We start from the raw sequence: 21,465 nt of genomic DNA, 5'->3' as shown, positions 1-21,465 counted from the left end.
GTGTGGACCTGAGAATATGGTACGGCCTCGAAGGACGACACCATCTGGCCCAGCACCTGCATAAATGACCTGTGAGACACCAGGTCGCAGGCCAGCGACAGAATCGCTTCCCTTAACTTCACAGGAGGTAGAAATACCTTTGCCGAAGCTGAATCTAGGATCCTCCCTAGATACTCCAGTCTGGTTGTTGGAACCAGGGCAGATTTCTGAAGGTTGACATTCCAACAGAACTGCTTCAGAGTGTGAATGGTCACCTCCAAATCCCGTTCCAAGGTCACAGACGAGTCCGCTCCTAAAAGATCGTCCAGGTACCCCAAAATCGCTATTTCTCTGTCGTAGCAGAGCCAGGATAGGGACCAACACCTTGGTAACGCTACAAAATTGAAAATGGTCCTTGCCCACCACGAAGCAGAGGAATCGTGATGACCCTGGCAAATAGGGACATAGAGATAGACATCCTTGATATCGATCGAGGCAAGCAGGTCCCCTTGATGCAAGAACGCTACGACTGACCGCAGGGACTCCATGCAACATTTCTGGACACGCATAAAGCGGTTCAGAGTTTAAGGTCCAAGATTGGACGCAATTTGCCCTCCTTCCATGGAACGGTAAACAGGTTCGAATAGAACCCTCGAAAGCATTCCTGATGAGGAACTGGTACAATCACGCCTTGTGACAGCATATCCCGAAGCGCTTCCTGCAGCCCCGCAAGGCGGTCTGGGGACAGCTGAAGATTGGAGGGAAAGAATCTGTCTGGCGGACTGAACTACTCGGACTGAATTACCTTGTGGACCCACCTGTCGTGCAACAGTGAGGTCCAATGATCCGGGAAGAAACGGAGATGTCCCCCCACCCCAGAAGTGGGTGGGGACACACTTTTAGGCAGAAGGGGTCTCCTTGGAGGTGCTGGGGACAGAGGATTTTGGCTTACCAGCTCACAGTTTCCCAGATACTTTTCAGTTCGAAGTCTGTTAGGTTTTCTGCGACACGGTCGCACGAAAAAGATGCCTCTGGGCTGTAAAGGAAGGACCTCGCTTACGCAAAGGAAACTTACCCTTAGTTGAGTGAGGGAGAAGTGTGCTCTTTCCCCCAGTGACCGTCTTGATCAAGTCATCCAAAGAGGAACCAAAAAATCATCACCCTGAAAGGGAAGATCTGCCAAAGAGCTTCTTAGAAGCCTGGTCGGCCGACCAGGACTTTAGCCAGATCGCACGTCTAATGAGCACACTAACCACTGACGCTCTGGCCGCGAGCGGAAGAACGTCCAGGTTAGCATCGCATACAAATTGCAGAGTCTGCAATAATTGGTCAGCGAGTTCCAGGGCAGGTGACTGTAGCAGGGTTATAGTCAGTGCCTCCCTTAGAGCCTTTACCCATTCAAACATAGTCTGAGAGACTAGAATGGTAGTCAAGGCAGGCCTGAGAATAGATCCCACTACCGTATACAGGTGTCGGGGATAAGACCTCAATACGTCCGTCAACCGAATCAGGGAGAGAGGAGAATTCTGCCACCGGTAAAAACTGTGGCCTTGTGAATACCGCATTTCTGAGAGTCCACCTGAAGGAGGACCGTCCATTTGCTTAAGATCTCTTCCTCAAACGGGTAGCGTCTAGCCAAACGTTTTGGAATTGCAAGTGTGTCATTAGGTCGCCGCCATTGTTCCTCCACGAAGGCGGACAAGACTTTGGGACAAGGGAAAATCTTGGCCAATTTCTTTGCCCTGAGGGATCCAAAGGATACCGAGGCTCCTTTCAATTTAGAAGTTGCATCCGTGATTTTTAGGGTGTCCCTCACTGAGGATATCAAAGCATCTACCAGCGCCTTTTCCTGTGCCAAGGCGGGTGTGGAGACATTCTCTTCCGCGTCAGAAAAGTCTGAATGCGGGGACGCATCCTCCAAAAAGGGAGTCTGCATCGCCGGCAACCATATCAGCCTCAGAATCTGAGGTCTGAGATGAGAGATGAGGGCAGAGGGCGTTTCTTAGTAAATGCTGCCACAATAACTTTGGCCATTTTCTGGACATTTCTTGCATCACAGACAAAGTCACATCATGAGCATTAGAAGCGGGCCCAAACGATACATTGGGGGTGGCAGACAAACTTGGGGAATCCATGTAGACATATGGCCCAAAAGTGGAATTGCACAGTAAGAATGTAAAGAGCAGACAGGGAAACGGGGAAACACTGTAAACTGCACCGCAAGGGGTTAAACAGAAGCTTCTCCTGAAAACAGGCGAAATGGCCTAAGAGGGAGATCGCCAAATATTAACGCCGCTGAGGCTAAGTGAGGTTACGAAGACACCACAGGTCCCAGCAAGTCCACCGCTACCGGCGTGCACTGCCCCTTTAAGAAGGGATCGCAACGCACGCAGCGCTACTCCGGGGAATAATCCTAAGCCCCCTAAAGGCCTGAAACCCCTCTGAAGATGAAAAGGTGAAGGCCAGGGTAATTAAACTCCTTTAGAGTAGTTACCACATGGAGAACACAGCAAGGTCCATCAGCAGCAAGGAGAAGTGAAAGTAGAAGCAAACGCCCCCGCCCACAAGAGCCAAAAGCTCCTGTGCCGTTTTGTCTCTGGCTCCAGCAAAATGGCCATCGGCATTACAGTGATAGGGATACCCAGGCAGGCTGCTGAAGCCTGTTAAGGCTGCTGGCTACGGCAAAATGGCTGCTTCACGCCGATGAGCACGTGACCTCGGGCCTAGTGAGGCCTACCCTAGTAAGAGGCCTTTGGGCCCTGGCAGGGGTCATCCTGGCGGATGAAACCCCACCCCCAAGGTAGCGGTATGAGGTGCAAACATTTACCCCCTCCTTCCACTACCCAGTATAGCACCTGAGGCGACTTACATAGGGGACCCCCCCCAACTAAAAGTGTCCCGTGGGGTCTGGAGCCCAGGGTAGGGAGAGGTCAGGGTAGTAGGGGAAGGTCCCAGGTGACTCCTCATAGCGGAGGAGGGTGGTAGGAGGTATGGGTACCCAAGGGTCCTACTCACCTATAGAGGAACCTACGCCCGCCCCAGGCCCCCTAACCAGACTGCACTTACCGGACCATGCTGCTGAGGGTGGGCGTCCATCCTGACAGACTGCCTCTGCACCGCAGTGAGGGCACTGTTGGCCAAGGGGCACGCTGCGACGCTGGCATGCCAGGTGTGTGCGTTCCGGCGGTGTGTTTCACCAGCAGGCCAGTCCCCGTTCGTGGGAATATAGTCTCTATGGAGACCCAGCGCTGAGCTACGATTTGCAAAGCGCTCGCTGGCACAAACTGGGAGACCGTAAGGCTCTCATATAGTCAGTCCGAAACCCAGCCGGTGCAGCAACAAAAAATAAAAAAGGTTCCCTTTAAGATGTTTAAAACAGAGCTAGGACAAAAAGGTCCCAGAGAGCTGTTTGGCCACTTCTAAGACCAGGCAGCTAAAACTTAAGATGCAACGGTGAGGGCAGGGGTAATAACCCAGGGACCCCGCCCCTCCTGGGCATATCAAAGCCTTTGGCTCTACCTGGTCACTCCTAGTGGGAGAGGCTTACTACCCATCCGTCTATGATTTAAAACAGCATCTACGTCAGTTGGTAGACGAAAGAGAAAGCACAGTTGAAGTGGTTCTAAAGGCATCCTTTGCATTAAGGTAAAAAAAAAAACCTTATGGATTAGGATACACCTTACCTTTACCTGAGCCCAATCTGAATCCAGCATCGTGCCCTAGAGCTGCATGTCTGTCCACACAGGACAGACAGGCTGCATCGGGAGCCACTGGCTCCCACTGCTGCCAAGCAAATCCTGTGACAAGGGAGCAGGGCTGAGCCACACTGTATCTATGGATAAAGACAACGCCGATCGGGATTGAACCTGTATGTAAGCCCCCATAGCAAGTGGTTTGCTATGGGGGCACTCGCTGAAGACAGGGAGCTAGGAGAGCCTGTGGAGGACACCAGAGGATGAGGTTTGGGACTGCTCTGTGCAAAGTCATCAAGTGCAATTTCTTTTATAGAGAATATTCTCCTCTGGACCATGGTGCTTGCATACGTCTATTATGCACCACCAGTGTTATGTTTGGAGCTTAGTTAGAACTGTACTATTGTGAAACCTTAATACATCATTTTCACTTCCTGGAGTTTTGTTATTTATGGACATATATTGGCTGTGCTCAAAGTTTGTGTTTTACCACATCAATTGAAGGACTATCTGCACAATAGGTCACCCAACTTATGGGGATCATAATATAATACAATATGTGATATAGTAATACTATTAGAGTATATCCAAGATCAAAGGGAAAGAGAGAAAGGGGGAAATTAATGTATTTATGGTTTTAATTCTCTTTTTTTTCTTTTTTTTGTTTAAATATGTCTGGTTGTGGGGATTTTTAATTTTTGAATCAAAGTTAAACGTTTTTACACATACCAGTGAAATATTGGATTGATATATAAAAAGGTTACATATTAATGGACGTTGAGTCTAAACCAAGGCTTTTATTGCCGTTCATTTGACAGAAGCTGGTTGTTAGACCTGCTTCTGTCAAAACAGGCTGCTGTACACGGGCCAAATGCTGGATGGTTTCTGTTGAGCCAGCTGATATTCGGCCCATGTCTACTAGCCTTTAGCCATTGACAGAAATCTTTCCTCTGGCTGGAGGTAGAGATGACATCATCTGTCCACCTCGTTCAGAAAATGCAAAAAACTTTGTGGATGGCTGTGCTCAGGCCGACTCAATTTTGTTCCGGAAGTTCCCATCCAGCTGCCAGAACACAGCTCTGTATACTGTATGTAGCCGACGCTATAATCGTTTATTTGGATCCACTTGGCCTGTACAAACTATTTTAAAAGTGACAGAAACCTGGAGTTAGGCTTTAACACAGAATTTACACAGCATAATGCACTTACTTTGCAGGTTATATCTAGGCCATAAGCATTTTCCCCTCTGCTTGAGGCTCCGCCCATCTTCTCAATCCTTGCTATTACACCAAGAGGTACTTCAAATACTATCAATGGCTCCTATATGAAAATAGAGACAACATAAATAAAACCTACGATTTCTATCATAAATTAACCCTCAATTTGGGTAAATTAACCCTCAACATCAGCCCACTTGCCAAAATATAAAAGGTCACATCTCACCAATATCTGAAATATCAGAATTGAGAGATTCTATTCACAGCGATAAGAAACTAAACTAGTCAGAACACATGGTTGCAGTTATACAGCATGCACAGTATATTGCAAAATAATTTTATTTAATTTTCCATAAGGTCACTATCACAGTAAAGACATCTATACTTGTTTCATAAATGCTCCATAGAACATCGCACATCTTCACTTTTTGAGATCAGTTTCACTTTGAATGTTAGGTTTACAAATGAGAAAACGTATTAAAACCTCCAGGAGGAAGAGCTTGACTGGAGAAAAGTATTTGAATAAAATATAAACCCTACAATGGGCTTTTCTTATTTGCTCCCGTTTGGTCTGTAAAATAAACCTTAGAAAGCATATGTTATGTGTGTACAACTGTGTCCACTGCAGTATTATCTTAACGCGAAGTTCCACCCAAAAGTACAACTACCGCTTTAAGTGCTCCTGACCCCCTGACATGCCACATTTGGGGAGGGGTATTGGGTTTCTAGTCTTGACAGGTACCTGCTCCCACTTCCGCTCGGGCCGCCTAGGAGGCTTGAGCGAAAGTTCTCCAGTCTCTCTCCCTGCAATCTTCTGGAACAAGTCACAAGTTCCAGAAGATTGCCCGGCCACTAATGAAGCGCAGCACGACTCGCACATGCGCAGTGCGCACCGGGCTGTGAAGCCTCAAGCTGTAATAGCCGGGTGTCCACACCTGTGATGCTGGCGCCACTGGGAGAAGAGGAAGAGAACCGAGGCTCCCACCGGCCGCATCCCTGGATCGTAGGACAGGGGAGTGTGTGTTTATTAAAAAGTCAGTAGCTACACTTTTTGTAGCTGCGGGCTTTTAAGAAAACGGCCGTAACTCAGCTTTTTTCAGTAAGCGTGTTAGAACTAGAGAACATCCCCCTAAGTTATGGGGATGAGGAGAAGGGAAAAGGTTCTGTAGTTCAAACAAACTTTACATCATAGGTTAACAACCTGCCCTTCCATAGATACATTATAGTGAGTAAGTGTACCAACCCGACAGCAAGAGTGTTACTGGAAGGATCAGCAGGTAAAAATAAAAGTAAAGCCTGAGCAAGAATACTGACAGAGTCATTGCATTAAAGCTTTGGTAAGCTCCAATATATTACATGTTTGTTTTTGGGTTTCACTGGGGTTACACTTAGAGCCCATTCACACTAGCGCGACTTGTGAAGTGACTTGTGTGCCCTCAAGTCGCCCCAAGTCGCTTGACATAACAAAAGCAATGTTAATCAATCAGTTCAGTCTTAATTGGCACTACTGAAGTTGCTCAGACTTCAGAAAAGGGTCCTGTACTACTTTGAGGCGACTTGTGATCCGACTTGTCCCATATACTTCAATGGGAGTCGCCTCCTTATCTTAATTGAAGCGACTTGTGATCCGACTTTCCATAAAAATGGTCCTGAACAAGAAAAAAGAGAGCATTTTTCTAATAATTTTTATTAGAACAGGAATAGGTCTTCTCTCCACCTGCCCGTTTTTCTTTCAGGCATTTATCGGGCATTTTTGGAGGCAGGCATGATGACTTTTTTGGATTTAGTGTCTGGGGTGTCAAAAAAAAAGTGTACCTGTGAAGTTTCAGCTCTGTAGCATGTCCAGAACCCACACTGCTGTATTAATTATAAGAAAAATGCTTTTTTTTCTGGTTCTGGACATGCTATAGAGATGAAACTTCATAGGTACACTTTTTTAACACCCCAGACACCAAATCCAAAAAAAAGACATGCCTGCATCCAGAGACGCCAAAAAAAATGCCTGATAAATGCCAGCAATAAAAAATGCAAGGTGTAGAGAAGCCGCCACACTGCTGTATTAATAATTATAAGAAAAATGCTTTTTTTTTCTGGTTCTGGACATGCTACAGAGATGAAACTTCACAGGGACACTTTTTGGACCCCCCAGACACTAAATCCAAAAAAAGTCACGCCTGCCTCCAAAAATGCCCGATAAATGCCTGCCAGGTGGAGAGAAGACATATTCCTGTTCTAATAAAAATTATAAGAAAAATGCCCTTTTTTTTCTGGTTCTGGACATGCTACAGAGATGAAACTTCACAGGTACACTTTTTAGACCCCCAAGACACTAACCCAAAGAAATCTCATTTTTTTTTTCATTAATTTTTTCAATAATTGTTTCTCTATCAAAAACGACAATTTTTATTTATTTTTTTATGTGTGATTGAGCATGACCCAGAACCATCATAATCTGATTGGCCAGATACAAAGTCGTACAAAGTCGTCTATCATATAAGTCGCGTAAAAAAATTCACAAGTCGCGCTAGAAGTCGCCCCTTATGAGGCGACAGAGGGCGCGGCAGTGTGAACCGGCTCTTAAAATCAGTGTTTAGGTTTTTCCAAGTTGGTGTCTGACTACAGATCCAAAAAAAAAAAAAAAAAAAGTTAATAAACTGCACTTTATAAATAATCTTTTCTAAATAATCATCATTGAAGTAAGATTTCAGAAAACTTCAGAAAAAACAATGGTAAAGTTCATAGGACCAGAAAGGTTTACAATGGGCATTTTGTTTAAAAGCCTGCATAAATTCAGTGTCGGATACAGAAGAAATTCAACACTACCTAGGCGTTACTATTCTACAAAGGCCTGTAAAATCACACGCTGCTGAATATTCAGATGACAAAAAAAAAAAAAAATCTTAGACAGTCAAGAATGTGCAGAAGGCATCTGTTCAAGAGTCAAGCAAAAAAAAAAAAAAAAAAAAAATGTTATAAAAAGGCAGCAATCAGAGGAGGAAACAACTGTTCTCTGGCTGTTTTTTCTTAGACTGTTAAAACATTATTCCAGTGGTGCTGTGAATAATCCTATCTACCTGTCTTTGGTTTGCTCAATACTTTCCAAATGTTTTACAGGAGTACCGGAAACTTGTTAAAGCCAAACTAAACCCATCGAATTTATGGTTTAAAAAAAAAAAAAAAAAGTATATTGCTGGTATGCTGGGAATGCCATCTATCATATTTGCTTGTGATCTCAACCAAACTGTCAAACCATCAAATGGTTGGTGTCATAAATGATCACATGTTCAGCACCAGGACAGTTGCAAAACAAACGAGGCTAAGACAGCAGCTTCCTTGGCTGAAAAGGATAGGAGGGTTTAGTTCAGCTTTAAGTGAACAGATGGGGTAGGTTAGTTGCTCAGTAAAAAAGTACAATATGCGATCTTTGCATATAACCAAACAAACACCTTATACCATCTGGGCAATATAGTGGAGAAGGGCCGATTGCTATGTTTGAGGGATCATTGTAGTTTATGTTGTGGAAGAAACACCCTTAAAGCTGGGCTTACACTTTGGATTGGGGTTTCTCCGCATCCAATTTGCAGGACAGGAGAGTGACTGGCTCTCAATGGAGCCAATTCACATATTTCCGAGGCGGGCGCGGAGCACATTGCAGAAGGGTCCTGTGCATCTTTGTCTCCATTTCAGGTCCGAATTCAGGCAAAAAAATTCAGACCCGATTCACACCTGAACCAGTGAAGGACACACCAGACCCCCTGCTGTGACCTGCATCACACCTAGTGTGAACCCGGCCTAAATAACCTGCTTACCATCATGCAGGCCTGATCAGCAACTACAGAAAGTATTTGGCTGTGGTTATTGCAAATATGGGAAGTTACAACTAGTTACTACTTAAAAAGGTCTCAGATACATATTTTTTAGTCAACTCTAATATTTAAAGTATACAAAAAAATCCTAAATCTATTTTTTTGGTACTTTTAAGTTTTACTGCACTTGCAAAGTTTCTTACCCGATGATCTGGCCAATAACAGCACATCCTGTTGCAGATTGGCAATGCTAAGCCGCTGTCCCTTAGGCTCCTTTCACACACTCCGTCCGTTGGATGGAGTCCGTTTTTCTCAGAGGGGGATCGAGCCGCCGATCCCCCGCTGAGCAGCAGGACAGCTGTGTCTCCGCGCTGTGTGCGGAGACACAGCTGACAGTTCCCCATGCATCTCTATGGGGGAAATCAGATGTCAACGGACCGTCAGTCCGTTCTCACCCGATCCCATCCGCTGGACGGATGGAAAATAGGGTTTCCATCTGTCCAGATTTGACGGATCGGGTCGGATGTCAGCGGACATGTCTCCGCTGACATCCGATGCCCCATAGGAATGCATGGGGGGACCGTTCAGATCCACCAAAAAAAACGGACAGGCGGATCTGAACGGTCCGCCTGTGTGAAAGGGGCCTTAATCAACTGCAGCAATGTCAACCTGTCATGAGTGTCAACTCCATCAGATAGGCAGTTGAAGGAGCACGCAGGCCAGGTTCACAAACCTGCAACGAATTGTGAAGCAGTGGCCTTGCATTGTCAGCCTGAAACCTGAAGTGCCCTTATTGGAAGATTTCACAGATAAGCAATAGAAAAACAAAAAAAACATTGCTTAAATTCCGTATACAGTGAGGCATGATGCCTACCATACACTAAGACTGTATTAGTAATTTTTTTTGTATTAGTACAGGATTTGATAAAGCCCACGTGAAAAAAAAAATGGATTGGATGGATTTTTGGTACCCATTATGAATTAGAGTCAGAGACCACTTTGAAGCCATGCAAATAATTCAAAATGACCTCAAACTAAAAGAAAATTACAGGTGCATCTAAAAAATTTTGAATAGCATCAAAAAGTTTGTTTATTTCAGTAATTCTATTCAAAAAGTAAAACTCATAATATATAGATTCCTTAACTGAAATAAATGAACTTTTTGATGATATTCTAATTTTTTTAGATGCACCTGTAAATCTCTAACAAACGTAAGCTGGGTAATCAGTTTCCCACCACATTTCCTTATGCTATACACGGCAAATCCAATCCAATTAACCAAAGGGAAAAGATTTTTTTAACCTTCAACAAATTCTCTGATGTTCCTAGAAAGCCAAAAAAGTGATTACACAACACATTTGTCCCAAATGAATAGTGCAGTTGTTGTATTATGGCTTTGAATGGAAAGTTTGCCCTCCAAATCAACACAAAACAAAAAAAAACAAAACAAAAAACACAACACATGCGAGATGTTACAGCATGGTTGGTAATGGTGGTTTTAACTTACCGGCTCCTCACCTTTGAAGTACAATTTATAGTTTGTGACAAATAGCCTCCCTTTTACTGGACCATTAAACGGGCACATGTAAATGACATCTTTATCTGTTAAAAAGAGAAAAAAAAAAAGAAAAAAAAACAGTATATTTAACCTGAATCAGAAGATACAGTACATCAGAGGTAATTATGGGTTTGGTTTAAATCAATGATGCAGAAGGTACGTCAGTCCCCCTACTGACGAAGTCGTGACGCGCAAGCGTATGACACCACGCGTATAGGGGGCGGAGGCTGACGGATGAGCGGTGACCTCACAGCACGGCTCCTCATCTGTACATGCCATTACCTGTACGGCCCGCACAAGCTATGATTGTGCCCTACCATGTGAGTTTATCTCAAAAAAGGGTTGATTCACAGTTAGCACTTAGATCGCTTGCCGCTTTTTCTTTCATGCTAATTGATTGTGCTGAGCTCAAGACACTACCAGTCCAGTGATTGGCATCCAGCTGTCTGGACCCACCTCCATTAAAGGATTCATTGCTTCCCTTATATGTATTTTAGGTGAGAGGCCATCTTGTGGCTATTGGTGGTGGTGTTTATGAGCACATTGTGGATAGAGACCTCTATCAAGCACGTTATATATTGGGTTTTTACTGGAACACTCTTGGCATTGGACTTGAATATTTTTCATGCACTTTACTGTGGTCTTTCTTTACATTTATGCAATTTTGATACTGTGAGATAGCTGTATGTAACCTATTGTATACTATATGGATATTGAAATAAGCACTTTGTCACTTTAAGGTTTATTAAGCACCTTATATTATTTGTTTTTATATAGCGCTGTACCCTTACATCTTATACATTTTTGCACTACTTTCAGTGAGAAAGTTTTTGGTATAGCTGCTGTATTATGTTTATACATTTTTGAGTTTCACTAGTTTTTGCAAATTTGCACGTTATATACCACACTTGCACATTACGGTTGATGGTGAACCGTGTTAAGCACTGTGCCACTTTATATTGTATATTAGCACTTTATTTTTATACCCAGTCACTTTAACACTATACCCTTGTATTATATTCTTCTTCCACTTGTTGTATAGTTGTTTATCACTTATTAAGATTCCTAGTTGCTCCGATTTCACTACTTTGCACCTTTTCCCGGGTGTCGCTGCTCACAGGCTAGCGCTTCCTTCCAGAGTTCCCAGCGTATTACATCATACCATCCTAGCAGGACCTTCTCTGACACTGGTCCCGTGTGCTGTATCTGTATCTCTTGCATCCTTCTTCCGAATTCCTCCTCCATAGCGGCTGATATCTCTGTACATCTCCTGCTATCTGGACCTTGTATCCCAGTGGAGTTTTGGATGTCCCAGACTGCAGGAAGCATCCCACCACTGCCACCAATATAACGGAACCGCAACACACACTGTACTTGTGGACTTCCATCAGTATACGGCTTCCTCCCAGTCGTGAACATAGATATCAGATTTTCCCAGCCGCCCCCATACAAAGCTAGCCAACAACTTAGCTTGTACTGGAATCTTCTTCTTTATTGAACAGTTTCACACTCAATTTATACACACATGAGCACATCCCCCTCCTGATCAGATTACCACACACAGGGCAGGGGATGTCTGATTACATTATCATATGCAGATGAAATTGTATACAGAAATAGAATTAACCTGAATTATCTAGCCATCTGGAAAGAACAATATGTGAGTTCATTAACATTTAACAATGGAACAGACAGGCTTAACAGAATACACAAATAGGGAAAGCCTGTCTCTGACATTGAAGTTCAATACACATTATCATAAGTAAACACAGAACCCATTTGAAGCAATCCAAACCATTAAGTATCTGTCTTTCACTCCCAGTGACGGTGAGTACCGTCACGCCCTCTTTGGAGGATAGCCAAGATCTGAGTCACCGAAAAGGAGCGAGGGTGAACCCTGAGGGATTCACACCACGCAATGTACATCTTCCAAGTAGGATGGTAAATCCTCCTAAAAGTAGATTTTCTAGCTTTTAAAGAGGAAGTAAACCCTCCTCTGCAAGTTGTACCTATAGGTAAGCCTATGATAAGGCTTACCTATAGGTACTGTAAATATCTCCTAAACATGTACTGTTTAGGAGATATTTACCTTAAAACGCAGCCAGTGACATCACTGGCACATGCGCTCTGAAGGAACGGCCGCTGGTGCCGTTCCTTCAGAGCCCCGTGCCGTGACCGCCGGCTGCCGCGCGCATGCGCGGAAGTGACGTAATCGTGGGTCCAGCCAATCAGATGGCCGGATGCCGCGAACCTGGAAGAAGGGTGACAGAACATGTCACCCATGGGAGAGGTGAGCGGTCGGTGCTTTGGGGCTTCGTTCTAAGGTAAGTATATCATAATGAGCTAGTATGCGAAAAGTGAAATTTGCAATTAGTACGCAGTATAAAATTACATTGGTTCATCTACAAAAAAAATTGTTAATACTAATTCGACTAGTTTACATTTACTAAACAATTACAAATGTCATGTGAAACTGAATGCCAAGGATGCCATCTACTCCGGTAAAATATATTATTGACCAAAAATCTTACTGGCTAGGTTGCTAGACAAAAATGCAGACAAGCAGCCTAGGTTGGGCTGAATTACAAGTCAACACATGCACAAGGCAAGCATAGCAACTACGGCAATTATAATTATGGTTAATGTATAATAGACAGCTAAGATTTCCTATTTCAAGAAGGATACTATAAACTAATGCATACATGCCCTTTTTGCACAAACTCACCTGTCACAAGTGCTTCTCCAGGCAGAAGGGGGATTTCATCATTGGGCTCTTGGTTTAAACCATCTCTTGGAAGCTGCATAAAACATATTTGACAGGTAGATGGAATGGCAGATGTGTGTGTTAAGGAATACAACACGCTAGCAATCCTGTTGCTGGGATCAACTTGCCAGGGACAGGATCAATACAGACTAATATTTATAATATATATAAAAATATAAGCAAAACTATTTGCTGGTCAGTAAAGGAGCACTTGCCTCCCGCCATAGAACCATCTGCAGCAGCATCACTAGCATGTCATAGGATTTAGATATACACTTTTTGTTAGCATTCCCCCCTCTATAGAAAGAAACCCCCCCCCCCCCCCCGCAAAAAAAACAAAAAAAAAAACACAATGGACCCTCGCCAACACAAAACTAGAGCGTTTCACTTTAATTTATTATTTATTAATTTTAACTTCATTTTTGTAAGAGGTTTAAAGGTTATGGTTGGGGTTAATTTATTTGCATTATTTACTTACATATTATTATTCATTTATTTTGTTAGGTTTAGGATTAGGGGTTGGAGTTATTTTATTTATATTTATTTTTATGTATTTATTGCATTTGCATAGAAAACCGCTCAAACGCCACGATAAAACATGCTAAAACACCGATAGTCGCTCAAATTAAGCGTTTCCATGCATTTCTATGGACCAAAAAAAGCTTTAAAACCACACCAATCTGTCCGTTTCAAGCTACAAAAAAAAGCTCCAGAACTTAGAGCTTCAGGCGTTTGGCAACTTGTAGTGGAGATTTGCAGCATCTCCATAGAGAAGAATTGATTTTTTTTTCTCCTCAAGCATTTTGGAGCTTCAAGCTACAAAACGCTGGAATGTGAATTGTTTGCGCAATCTTCAGAAGCAGATTTTATACTTTCACATCCTTAGACATTTCATAAATAAGGGCTTTTCTTTTTATTTCATGTATAGGGTTAATGTCATTTTACCAGGATACCAAAGGATGTTTTTCAAATGTGAGGGAAATCCCCTCTTACACAAATGTTATGAGAACACATGTCCCCATTGCAAAATATCCCCTCTATTACTGTTCTAGAGGCAGCTCAAAATTTTGGATTGACCCCCACTTTTCCTGTGACATTTCTGGTCAGATCTATTAGAGGGAACAATCTCCTAATAGGTACATAGGTAGAAATAAAAACCTGACAGTGGATTTAGTCCCTCAATTCAAAATCTGAAAAAATAAAATAAATAAAAAATGGGATTTTCGACCTACCATATAATCCATTTCTCTGATGTTCATTGACGTACACAGCTCCACATCTTCTTGTCTATGAGTTATACTGCCCCCAACAGGAGTAGGACACTAGGCATAAAATAACCTGATTACACCTATAGGGCAGTCCCAGTAGGCATACTCTCACTCTATGCTATAGGTACTAAGTTTTGTTACAAGCAGTGTCAGAAGTAAAAAACCCAACTCCATAGAAGGGTGGGTGCTGTGTCCATCAATGAACATCAGAGAAATGGATTTTACGGTAAGACAAAAATCCCATTTTCTCTTTTGTTCATTGACGGACACAGCTCCTCACCTTCTTGACTCCATGGGATGTCCCAAAGCAGTGTCAAACATGAAAAGGTGGGAACAGCAAGAAAAAAATACTTCCCAAGGCTAAACATAGCCAACCAGGTAACATGGAGCTCAACCATAAAACTCGGAAGCTTGAGAGGCGGAAAAGCGTAAATCAGAGGATACTGAATACAAGGAGCCACTAAACCACCTGTGGAGTCGGCCAGAGGATCCAGAGACTGTACTTTCCTGTAGAGACAAGAGGCCAACAGATCCACCTCAGGAGTACCCCACCGGAGACACAGCTGATAAACACCTCTGGATGAAACGACCATTCCCCGGTCCAACGCCTGTCAACCGAGGTAATCCGCTGGCCAATTTTCCACCCCTAGAATGTGCACAGCAGAGAGGGCTGGAACGTTTCGAAACGTCCAGCCCACCTTAGAATACTGGCTACTTTCGAGCCGCCAAGGCACTTCTTTTGCCCCCTTAGTGATTGACATAGGCCACGGCTGTGGCATTGTGCGATTGTCTGGATCATTGGAAGATTTGCCTTCAGAGGTGTCCGGTGCAAATTCAAAGTCTGATCGCTCGGAGTTCCAGTACATTGATCGGTAGCCTGGACTCTTCAGACACCTTGAGCACAATCTGTGCCGAGGACGCATCCCTACCCGGAAAGGCTGGCATCCGTGGCGACAACGGTCCAGTAGAGGGGAAGAAAAGATTTTCCCTGACAAAGTGCCGGAGAATGAAGCCACCAAACCAGGTACCCTCACGTACTTCGGGCTCAACAGGATCAGATTTTCTAGAAACTGAGGATTCTTGTTCCATTTTACCACATTCTTGTTGAGCAAACTGAACCACCTCGAAGTTAGACGCCATCAGGCCCAGCACACGCATGCAAGTGTGAAGAGATGATCGTCTGTTGGACAGAAGAAGCTGAATTGCCTCCCGCAATTTGTGAAGTTTTTCCCAGAGGAAGAAACACCCTGTCTGAGGCCGAGTCAGACCTAGATAGTTCAGACTGGCGGATGGAACCAGAGCAGATTTCTGAAGATTCAGAATCCAAACAAACTCCCACAGAGTATGCAGAGTAATCTCCAAGTTGCAAGCGCAGGTCGCCCAGGTACCCCACTACCGCGATACCCTGCTGACGCAACAATATTAGCACTGGGGTCAAAACTTTTGTGAAGACCAGAGGAGCGGAGGCGAGACCAAGGGTAACGCCTCACAAACTGATAATGCTCCTCACCCACGGCAAAACGGAGGAAGCGCTGGTGGGCGACACATATTTGGATGTGAAGGTAGGTATCCTTGATGTCAATGGAAGCCAGAAATCCCCCTGGTGTAGGAACGCCATTCAGAACTTCTGTACCCGAACAAAGCAGTTTAGCGCCTTGTGGTGCAGAATTGGATGTACCTTGCCTTCCTTCCTGGAAACCGGTTTGAGTAAAAACCTTGAAAACATTCCGCTGTCGGAACCAGAACAATCATCCTTTGAAGTAACAAGTCTTGCACTGCCAAAAGAGATTCCTAAATGATCTGGGGAAAAGCGCAGGTTGGAAGGAAAGAAACTTTCCAGAGGATAAGATCAAATGAATTTGTGGGCCCACTTGTCCTGTATCAGTGAAGTCCACGGATATGGAAACCAGGTAAAATGTCCCCCCACCCCAGACACAGGTGAGGGCACCCCTTCATGCAGAGGAAATCTTGCTCGTAGGTCTGGCAGAACCCGCTTGGGACTTGCCAGACCAGGTCCACTTAGAACCCGCGGCAGAGGCCCTGATGGGCTTAGATCCCTGGTCTTGAAACCCTGAGGGACAAAAAGGCTGCTTGTGAGCAAAAAAGAAAGTTCCCCATCTGAGACGGGCTCCTTAACCTTGGGAACCTGTGGAAGAAGAGTACTCTTTCCCCCTGTGGAGCCTTGGATGATGTCATCCAAGGAAGCTCCAAACAGGCAAAGCCTGGTCCGCAGACCAGCATTTCAGCCAGATAATACGCTGCAGGATCACTGCTGAGACAGTCTAGAAATCATTGGCATCTAAAGGAGGCGCCACAGACAAACTGTCACCCTTGGACCAACTGATCCATATTGTAACCAAATACAGACTATACTGATAGCCTGTATTTGCTATTGCCCTGGTGTCGCAAGCTTTGACAGAGTGGGCAAAACTTCTACACTGAGACCTGGAAGGGGAACAGCTACACAAAAGGCAGGGGGGAGCTGTTCCCCTTCCAGGTCTCAGTGTAGAAGTTTTGCCCACTCTGTCAAAGCTTGCGACACCAGGGCAATAGCAAATACAGGCCTAAGTGCCGAACCAGTGACAGTGAAAACATGGCGGATCCAGGCCTCCAACCTCCTATCAGCCGGATCTGTAAAGACCGGGGACTCCTCAACTGGAATTACAGTGGCTTTATTCAATCTGGAAACCGGGGAGTCCACTACAGGAAGAACCGTCCATTTTTAAAAAGGAGGGAATTCTCAGAAGGGTACCGCATTGCAAAACGCTTAGGAAAGCGGGAAAGGGGAATATCTTCGTCGCCTTGGAGGACCTGTGGGTGCCAAAGGTGACCCGCACCTCCGAAGCTGCGTTAGTCACATTCTCCAGATTTAAAATTTCCCGCACTGATACAATCAGTGCATCCACTAGCGCTATTTCTTACATGGCTAGAGGAGCAGAGGAATCATACGCAATATCTGAGCATGCAGGGTGCGTGGACGCAGACCCAGAAGGGTCACTTGCCTCCATGGCGGCCGAATCAGATTCAGGATCTGATGAGAAAGGAAACAGGTAAAGGCGGGGGGACGCTTTTGGCTAACCCGTTTTTCCAGGACTAAATCTACCTTGGACACCAGAGACTCAAGGACCTGCCATCAGTGCAATCAGTTGTCGGGACCTGGTGGGCCCGGCAGCCTCAGAGGGGATCAGGTGGTGATATGCTCCAGGGACTCCATTAATGAAGAGAGGAACGCACACAAAAAAAAGTGTATCACACTGCAAGGGACACCCCGTCGCGCTGGTGGCACCACAAGGCCCAACAAAGAGCCCTACTGCTGCAAAAGCAGAGAGGAGAGAGAACCCAACCGATCAGGCACTTACAGCACCGATCGAACTGCACACCATGCGGCGATCAGGAAGAGAAATATTCAGGGATCAGCACTAGGGGCTGAGGAGGGGCTCCCACCACCCAACCGGCTTCAAAAACATGGCTGCCGCTATTTTTTAATGGGAAACCAGAAGAAAATGTCCGCTGAGGCTACACAAACATGGCCGCAGCTCTGTAGCATAAAAAGTTATAAGAAAATGGCAGTTCCCAGGGGGACCCCAGGAGCTCCAAAAGGATCCCAACAAGAAGGGGGCTCTGGCAGGCACCCCCACCAGGCCTATCCCCCTCCCAAAGTTTGATTGTTTGGTCACCAGCGGAGCGCTCCCCACCCACCCCCATCGCCAGCTCAACACCACCAAACGGACCTAAAACGGTATTGTCCACCCCATTGGCTTGGGGGGGGGGGGGGGTGACCAAGGCCTGCAGAAGACCACTGAAAAGGGAGAAGGAACTATCTGGGAAGGAGGGGAGCCCGGGGATCCGACCATCCCAGGGATGGATTACAAAATAGAGGAAAAAATTAAATTTAAAAAGATAAAAAAATAAATTAAAAAAAATCGCCAGGACCAGAGATCAAAGCAAGGAACTGGGTCCTTACTCCTGACTAAGCAGAAAAAAAAAAATAACGAAGTACCTATAGCAGAGAGTGGGAGTATACCCCCCGGGACTGCCCCATAGGCGTCGTCAATTTATTTTCTACCTAGTGTCCTACTCCTGTAGGGTGCAGTATAACCCACGTAGTCAAGAAGATGAGGAGTTGTGTCCGTCAATGAACGACATAAAAAAAAAAGGCCGCCTTTTTCAGACACCTTTAAGTTTAAATTCGTACTAGAAAATTACTTTGAACCCAAAAACATTCTATATATATTTTTTTAGCAGAGACCCTATAGAATAAAGTGGTGGTCGTTGCAATATTTTATGTCACACTGAATTTACGCAGCTGTCTTTCAAATGCAATTTTTGTAGGAAACAATACACTGGTTTTTTTTTTGTTTTTTTTTAATTCATGAAAGTTAGCACAATTTTTTTGTATAATGTGAAAGATGTTACGCCGAGTAAATAGATAACAAACATGTTATGCTTCAAAATTGTGCACACTCGTGGAATGGCGACAAACTATGGTACTTAAAAAATCTCCAAAAGCAATATGAAATTTGAGATTTAAAGTGTTTAGGTTTTTAACTTTTCAGAGCCGAAAAATCGAAGGAACAGTTTTGAAAATCCACCGACTGAATGATAAATTGAAAGGTAATGTGTTTCTGTGACAAACTGAACAAAAAAACGGATTCTTTATGTCCATTGACATGAAAAAATTTGGTCATTACATGATGGCACAATCGTCTGCTCTCATGGCCGATTTTTCGTTTTTTGAAAAGGAGTTCGCCCGATATTTCGGCTAGTGCATGGCCAGCATTAGTGTTAAATATTTCAAAGCTTTGTGCAATCTTTCTACAAACACCTACAAAGTTCACATTCTGCAAGAGAGTGCTCTAAAACATTTGGTTGTAAACATTAACTACGAGTTAAGACTTACCCTTCGGATTGAGGCATTTTCCAAGGAGTTTGAAGTGAACCTTGGAACCGAGGATGAGGCCATGATCAGGAATCTTTATGAGAGAAAGGGAGAGAGAAAGATTTACACTTGATGACGGAAAGACACTGTACACCAGACAAATCCTTACAAAAGATAATCTAGAGAAATGCTGCTGACAGCCAGGTATCACTAGTGAATGAGAAGAAAGTCTGCCAGTAAATAGAACTACTTAACAACCCTGTCTGCAAAGGATTTTATTTCAAATACTACAGTAGTGAGGAGAGCAAGGAATGGATCTCTTACTGTATTACAATAAAGTAAAATGTCACCAAGCCAAACTGGACTACTAAGGAGACTTAAGTCAACGTTCCCTGGGAAACATTGCAATAAAAAAAAAAAGCATCTCAAAATGAGAAAAACGGGGTTTACTTGCTTATCTAGTTGTAGTAAGAGAAACTTTGTATACGCAATATAATCACAATGGATTGCCCCATTTCAGACTAGCAATGAAAAGAAAAACTAACAACTGGATGTGGCGATGCTTTTGATGTTGCTAAAAAGAAAATACAGTCAGCTCAGTTGTGTAAAAACAGGTTACACAGGCGTTCTATATTGTGAAATGCAGAAATGTTGGAGTTCTTGGATAGATTACACATACAAACACACTGCTCCCCCGGCTTCAGTACTTTCTGTGTCAATAGACTGAAATCCCAATCTAAATATGTCTGGGTCCTTTGTTAGTCAAAGTATTCAAGCGGCACAGGATGGCAGAGAGGGGTCTAGCATTTTTTAGAAGAGCAGCTCCTGGTTAAACTTATGTACCAATAAATAGAAGTGAATTTTGACAAAATTCAGCAATAAATCGGCTTTAAAATCTTTAAAGGTGTCCCCAGGGATCATGTCCCCCACTTTCACCCAACCAATTCCAATCTAAAAGTCCCTAATCCTTCATCCGTGTTGACATTATGCGGTCAAATCTTCTCACAGGAGGAGGTTCCTTCATTGGGTGCCCATTGCACTGCCTGAGTGATGTAAACACTTTCAATTTGCTGTCCAGTGTTAGAGTATTCTGAAGTCTTGAATAATATATCGGTAAGGTGACATCATGACGTCAGGGATCGGATGGCGCTGACACAGACTGTTGTGCGGAGTCACAGGTTTCCAGTCATAGAAATGGTACCAGTGAGGGGCACATGATGGCAGACTTGGGTGAATAAAAAAGTGAATTCAAAGTCTTATTGAAAAAATAAATAAACGAGTAGGTTATCGAGTGGAGGGGAGATTATCATTAAGTCATCCACCAAAATCAATAAGTGGTACTGGAACCTAACATTTCAAAATAAATTTCATGAACTCACACAAAAAAAGAAAAAAAAAATCCCAAGTGGACAGGAGTTCAGTTTACAGATAATAAAAGTTGAGTTTTTAAAATTACACAGGACTGCAGCAAGATACAAAAATGATCATAATAATTTTAGAACAATGCACGTTAAAAGAAAAGCCATATTAGGGGTCCTAAGGTGATCACAAACTTTGGGTTCCATCAATGGCATCAATAAGACACTTCTGAGATATTTAGAAGTCAATGATAGGTGCAGTAGACCTGCAGTTGGCCACCTGACTTGCTCTAAGTGACTTTTGCATTCTCATAAATCTGTATATGATTTTAAAACCCACTTCATGCTAACAAAAATCAGTCAACACAGGCCCTGCCTGGGACTGCTTCCAAATTATGAGTTGCCAAATCAGAAGAGACCTTTGCCACATTAAGGCAAGCACCAGAGTACTCTCCAGAAGTGAAAGCCCCACTCATGATTAAACTCTATTTGCATTTTCATGCATTCCAACAGGTTGAGTTGGGCAGCCAACACCTTTTAAGAAGGGTAGTAAAAACATGCAGGAAAAATAGATCGCTAGTAATTTTTTTTACAACGCAATAGAATGCACATAGCTACAGCATGCTTGCTGTACATGGGCAGTGGGTGGAAGCACTGTAGGTTATCTGCATATGCCTGATCTGCTTTAGAAAAATATATCACATAAAAAAGGCACACTATAGATTCAGTTTAGCGGACCTACCAAAGCATTTTTTAGCCTGTAAAAGGAAAATCAAACAACTGAAAATAAAAACCTACACAGGAGAACATAGAAAGCAAACACTACTACTGTGGGGTAACAAAAACAAAGAAAAATTACTAGCTCAACTTACCAGCCAGCCTGCAACAAACTGAATTGCCCTGTCCAACAGTTTAAGTTAAAAACAGCAGTTTAGTTGCTCACA

General features: G+C 43.8%; 1 protein-coding gene across 1 annotated transcript in view; it reads right to left on the bottom strand.

Annotated features, from left to right (window-relative positions):
* The window catches only part of MTM1 (myotubularin 1), a 122,453-nt gene extending 103,197 nt beyond the window's left edge, over positions 1–19,256 (bottom strand). Inside the window, exons 1-4 of the mRNA XM_082263739.1 lie at positions 19,185–19,256; positions 12,978–13,050; positions 10,202–10,296; positions 4,881–4,991 (exon numbers count right to left, since the gene is read on the bottom strand). Of these exons, the coding sequence (XP_082119865.1) occupies positions 4,881–4,991; positions 10,202–10,296; positions 12,978–13,050; positions 19,185–19,247 (342 nt within the window). The 5' untranslated portion in view covers positions 19,248–19,256. The remainder of the gene's footprint in view (positions 1–4,880; positions 4,992–10,201; positions 10,297–12,977; positions 13,051–19,184) is intronic.
* Positions 19,257–21,465: the final 2,209 nt, after the last annotated feature.

The sequence above is a fragment of the Pelophylax lessonae genome (assembly GCF_965119305.1).
Source record: "Pelophylax lessonae genome assembly, chromosome: 7".
NCBI lineage: Eukaryota > Metazoa > Chordata > Amphibia > Anura > Ranidae > Pelophylax > Pelophylax lessonae.
This window is presented reverse-complemented; position numbering and strand designations above follow the sequence as displayed.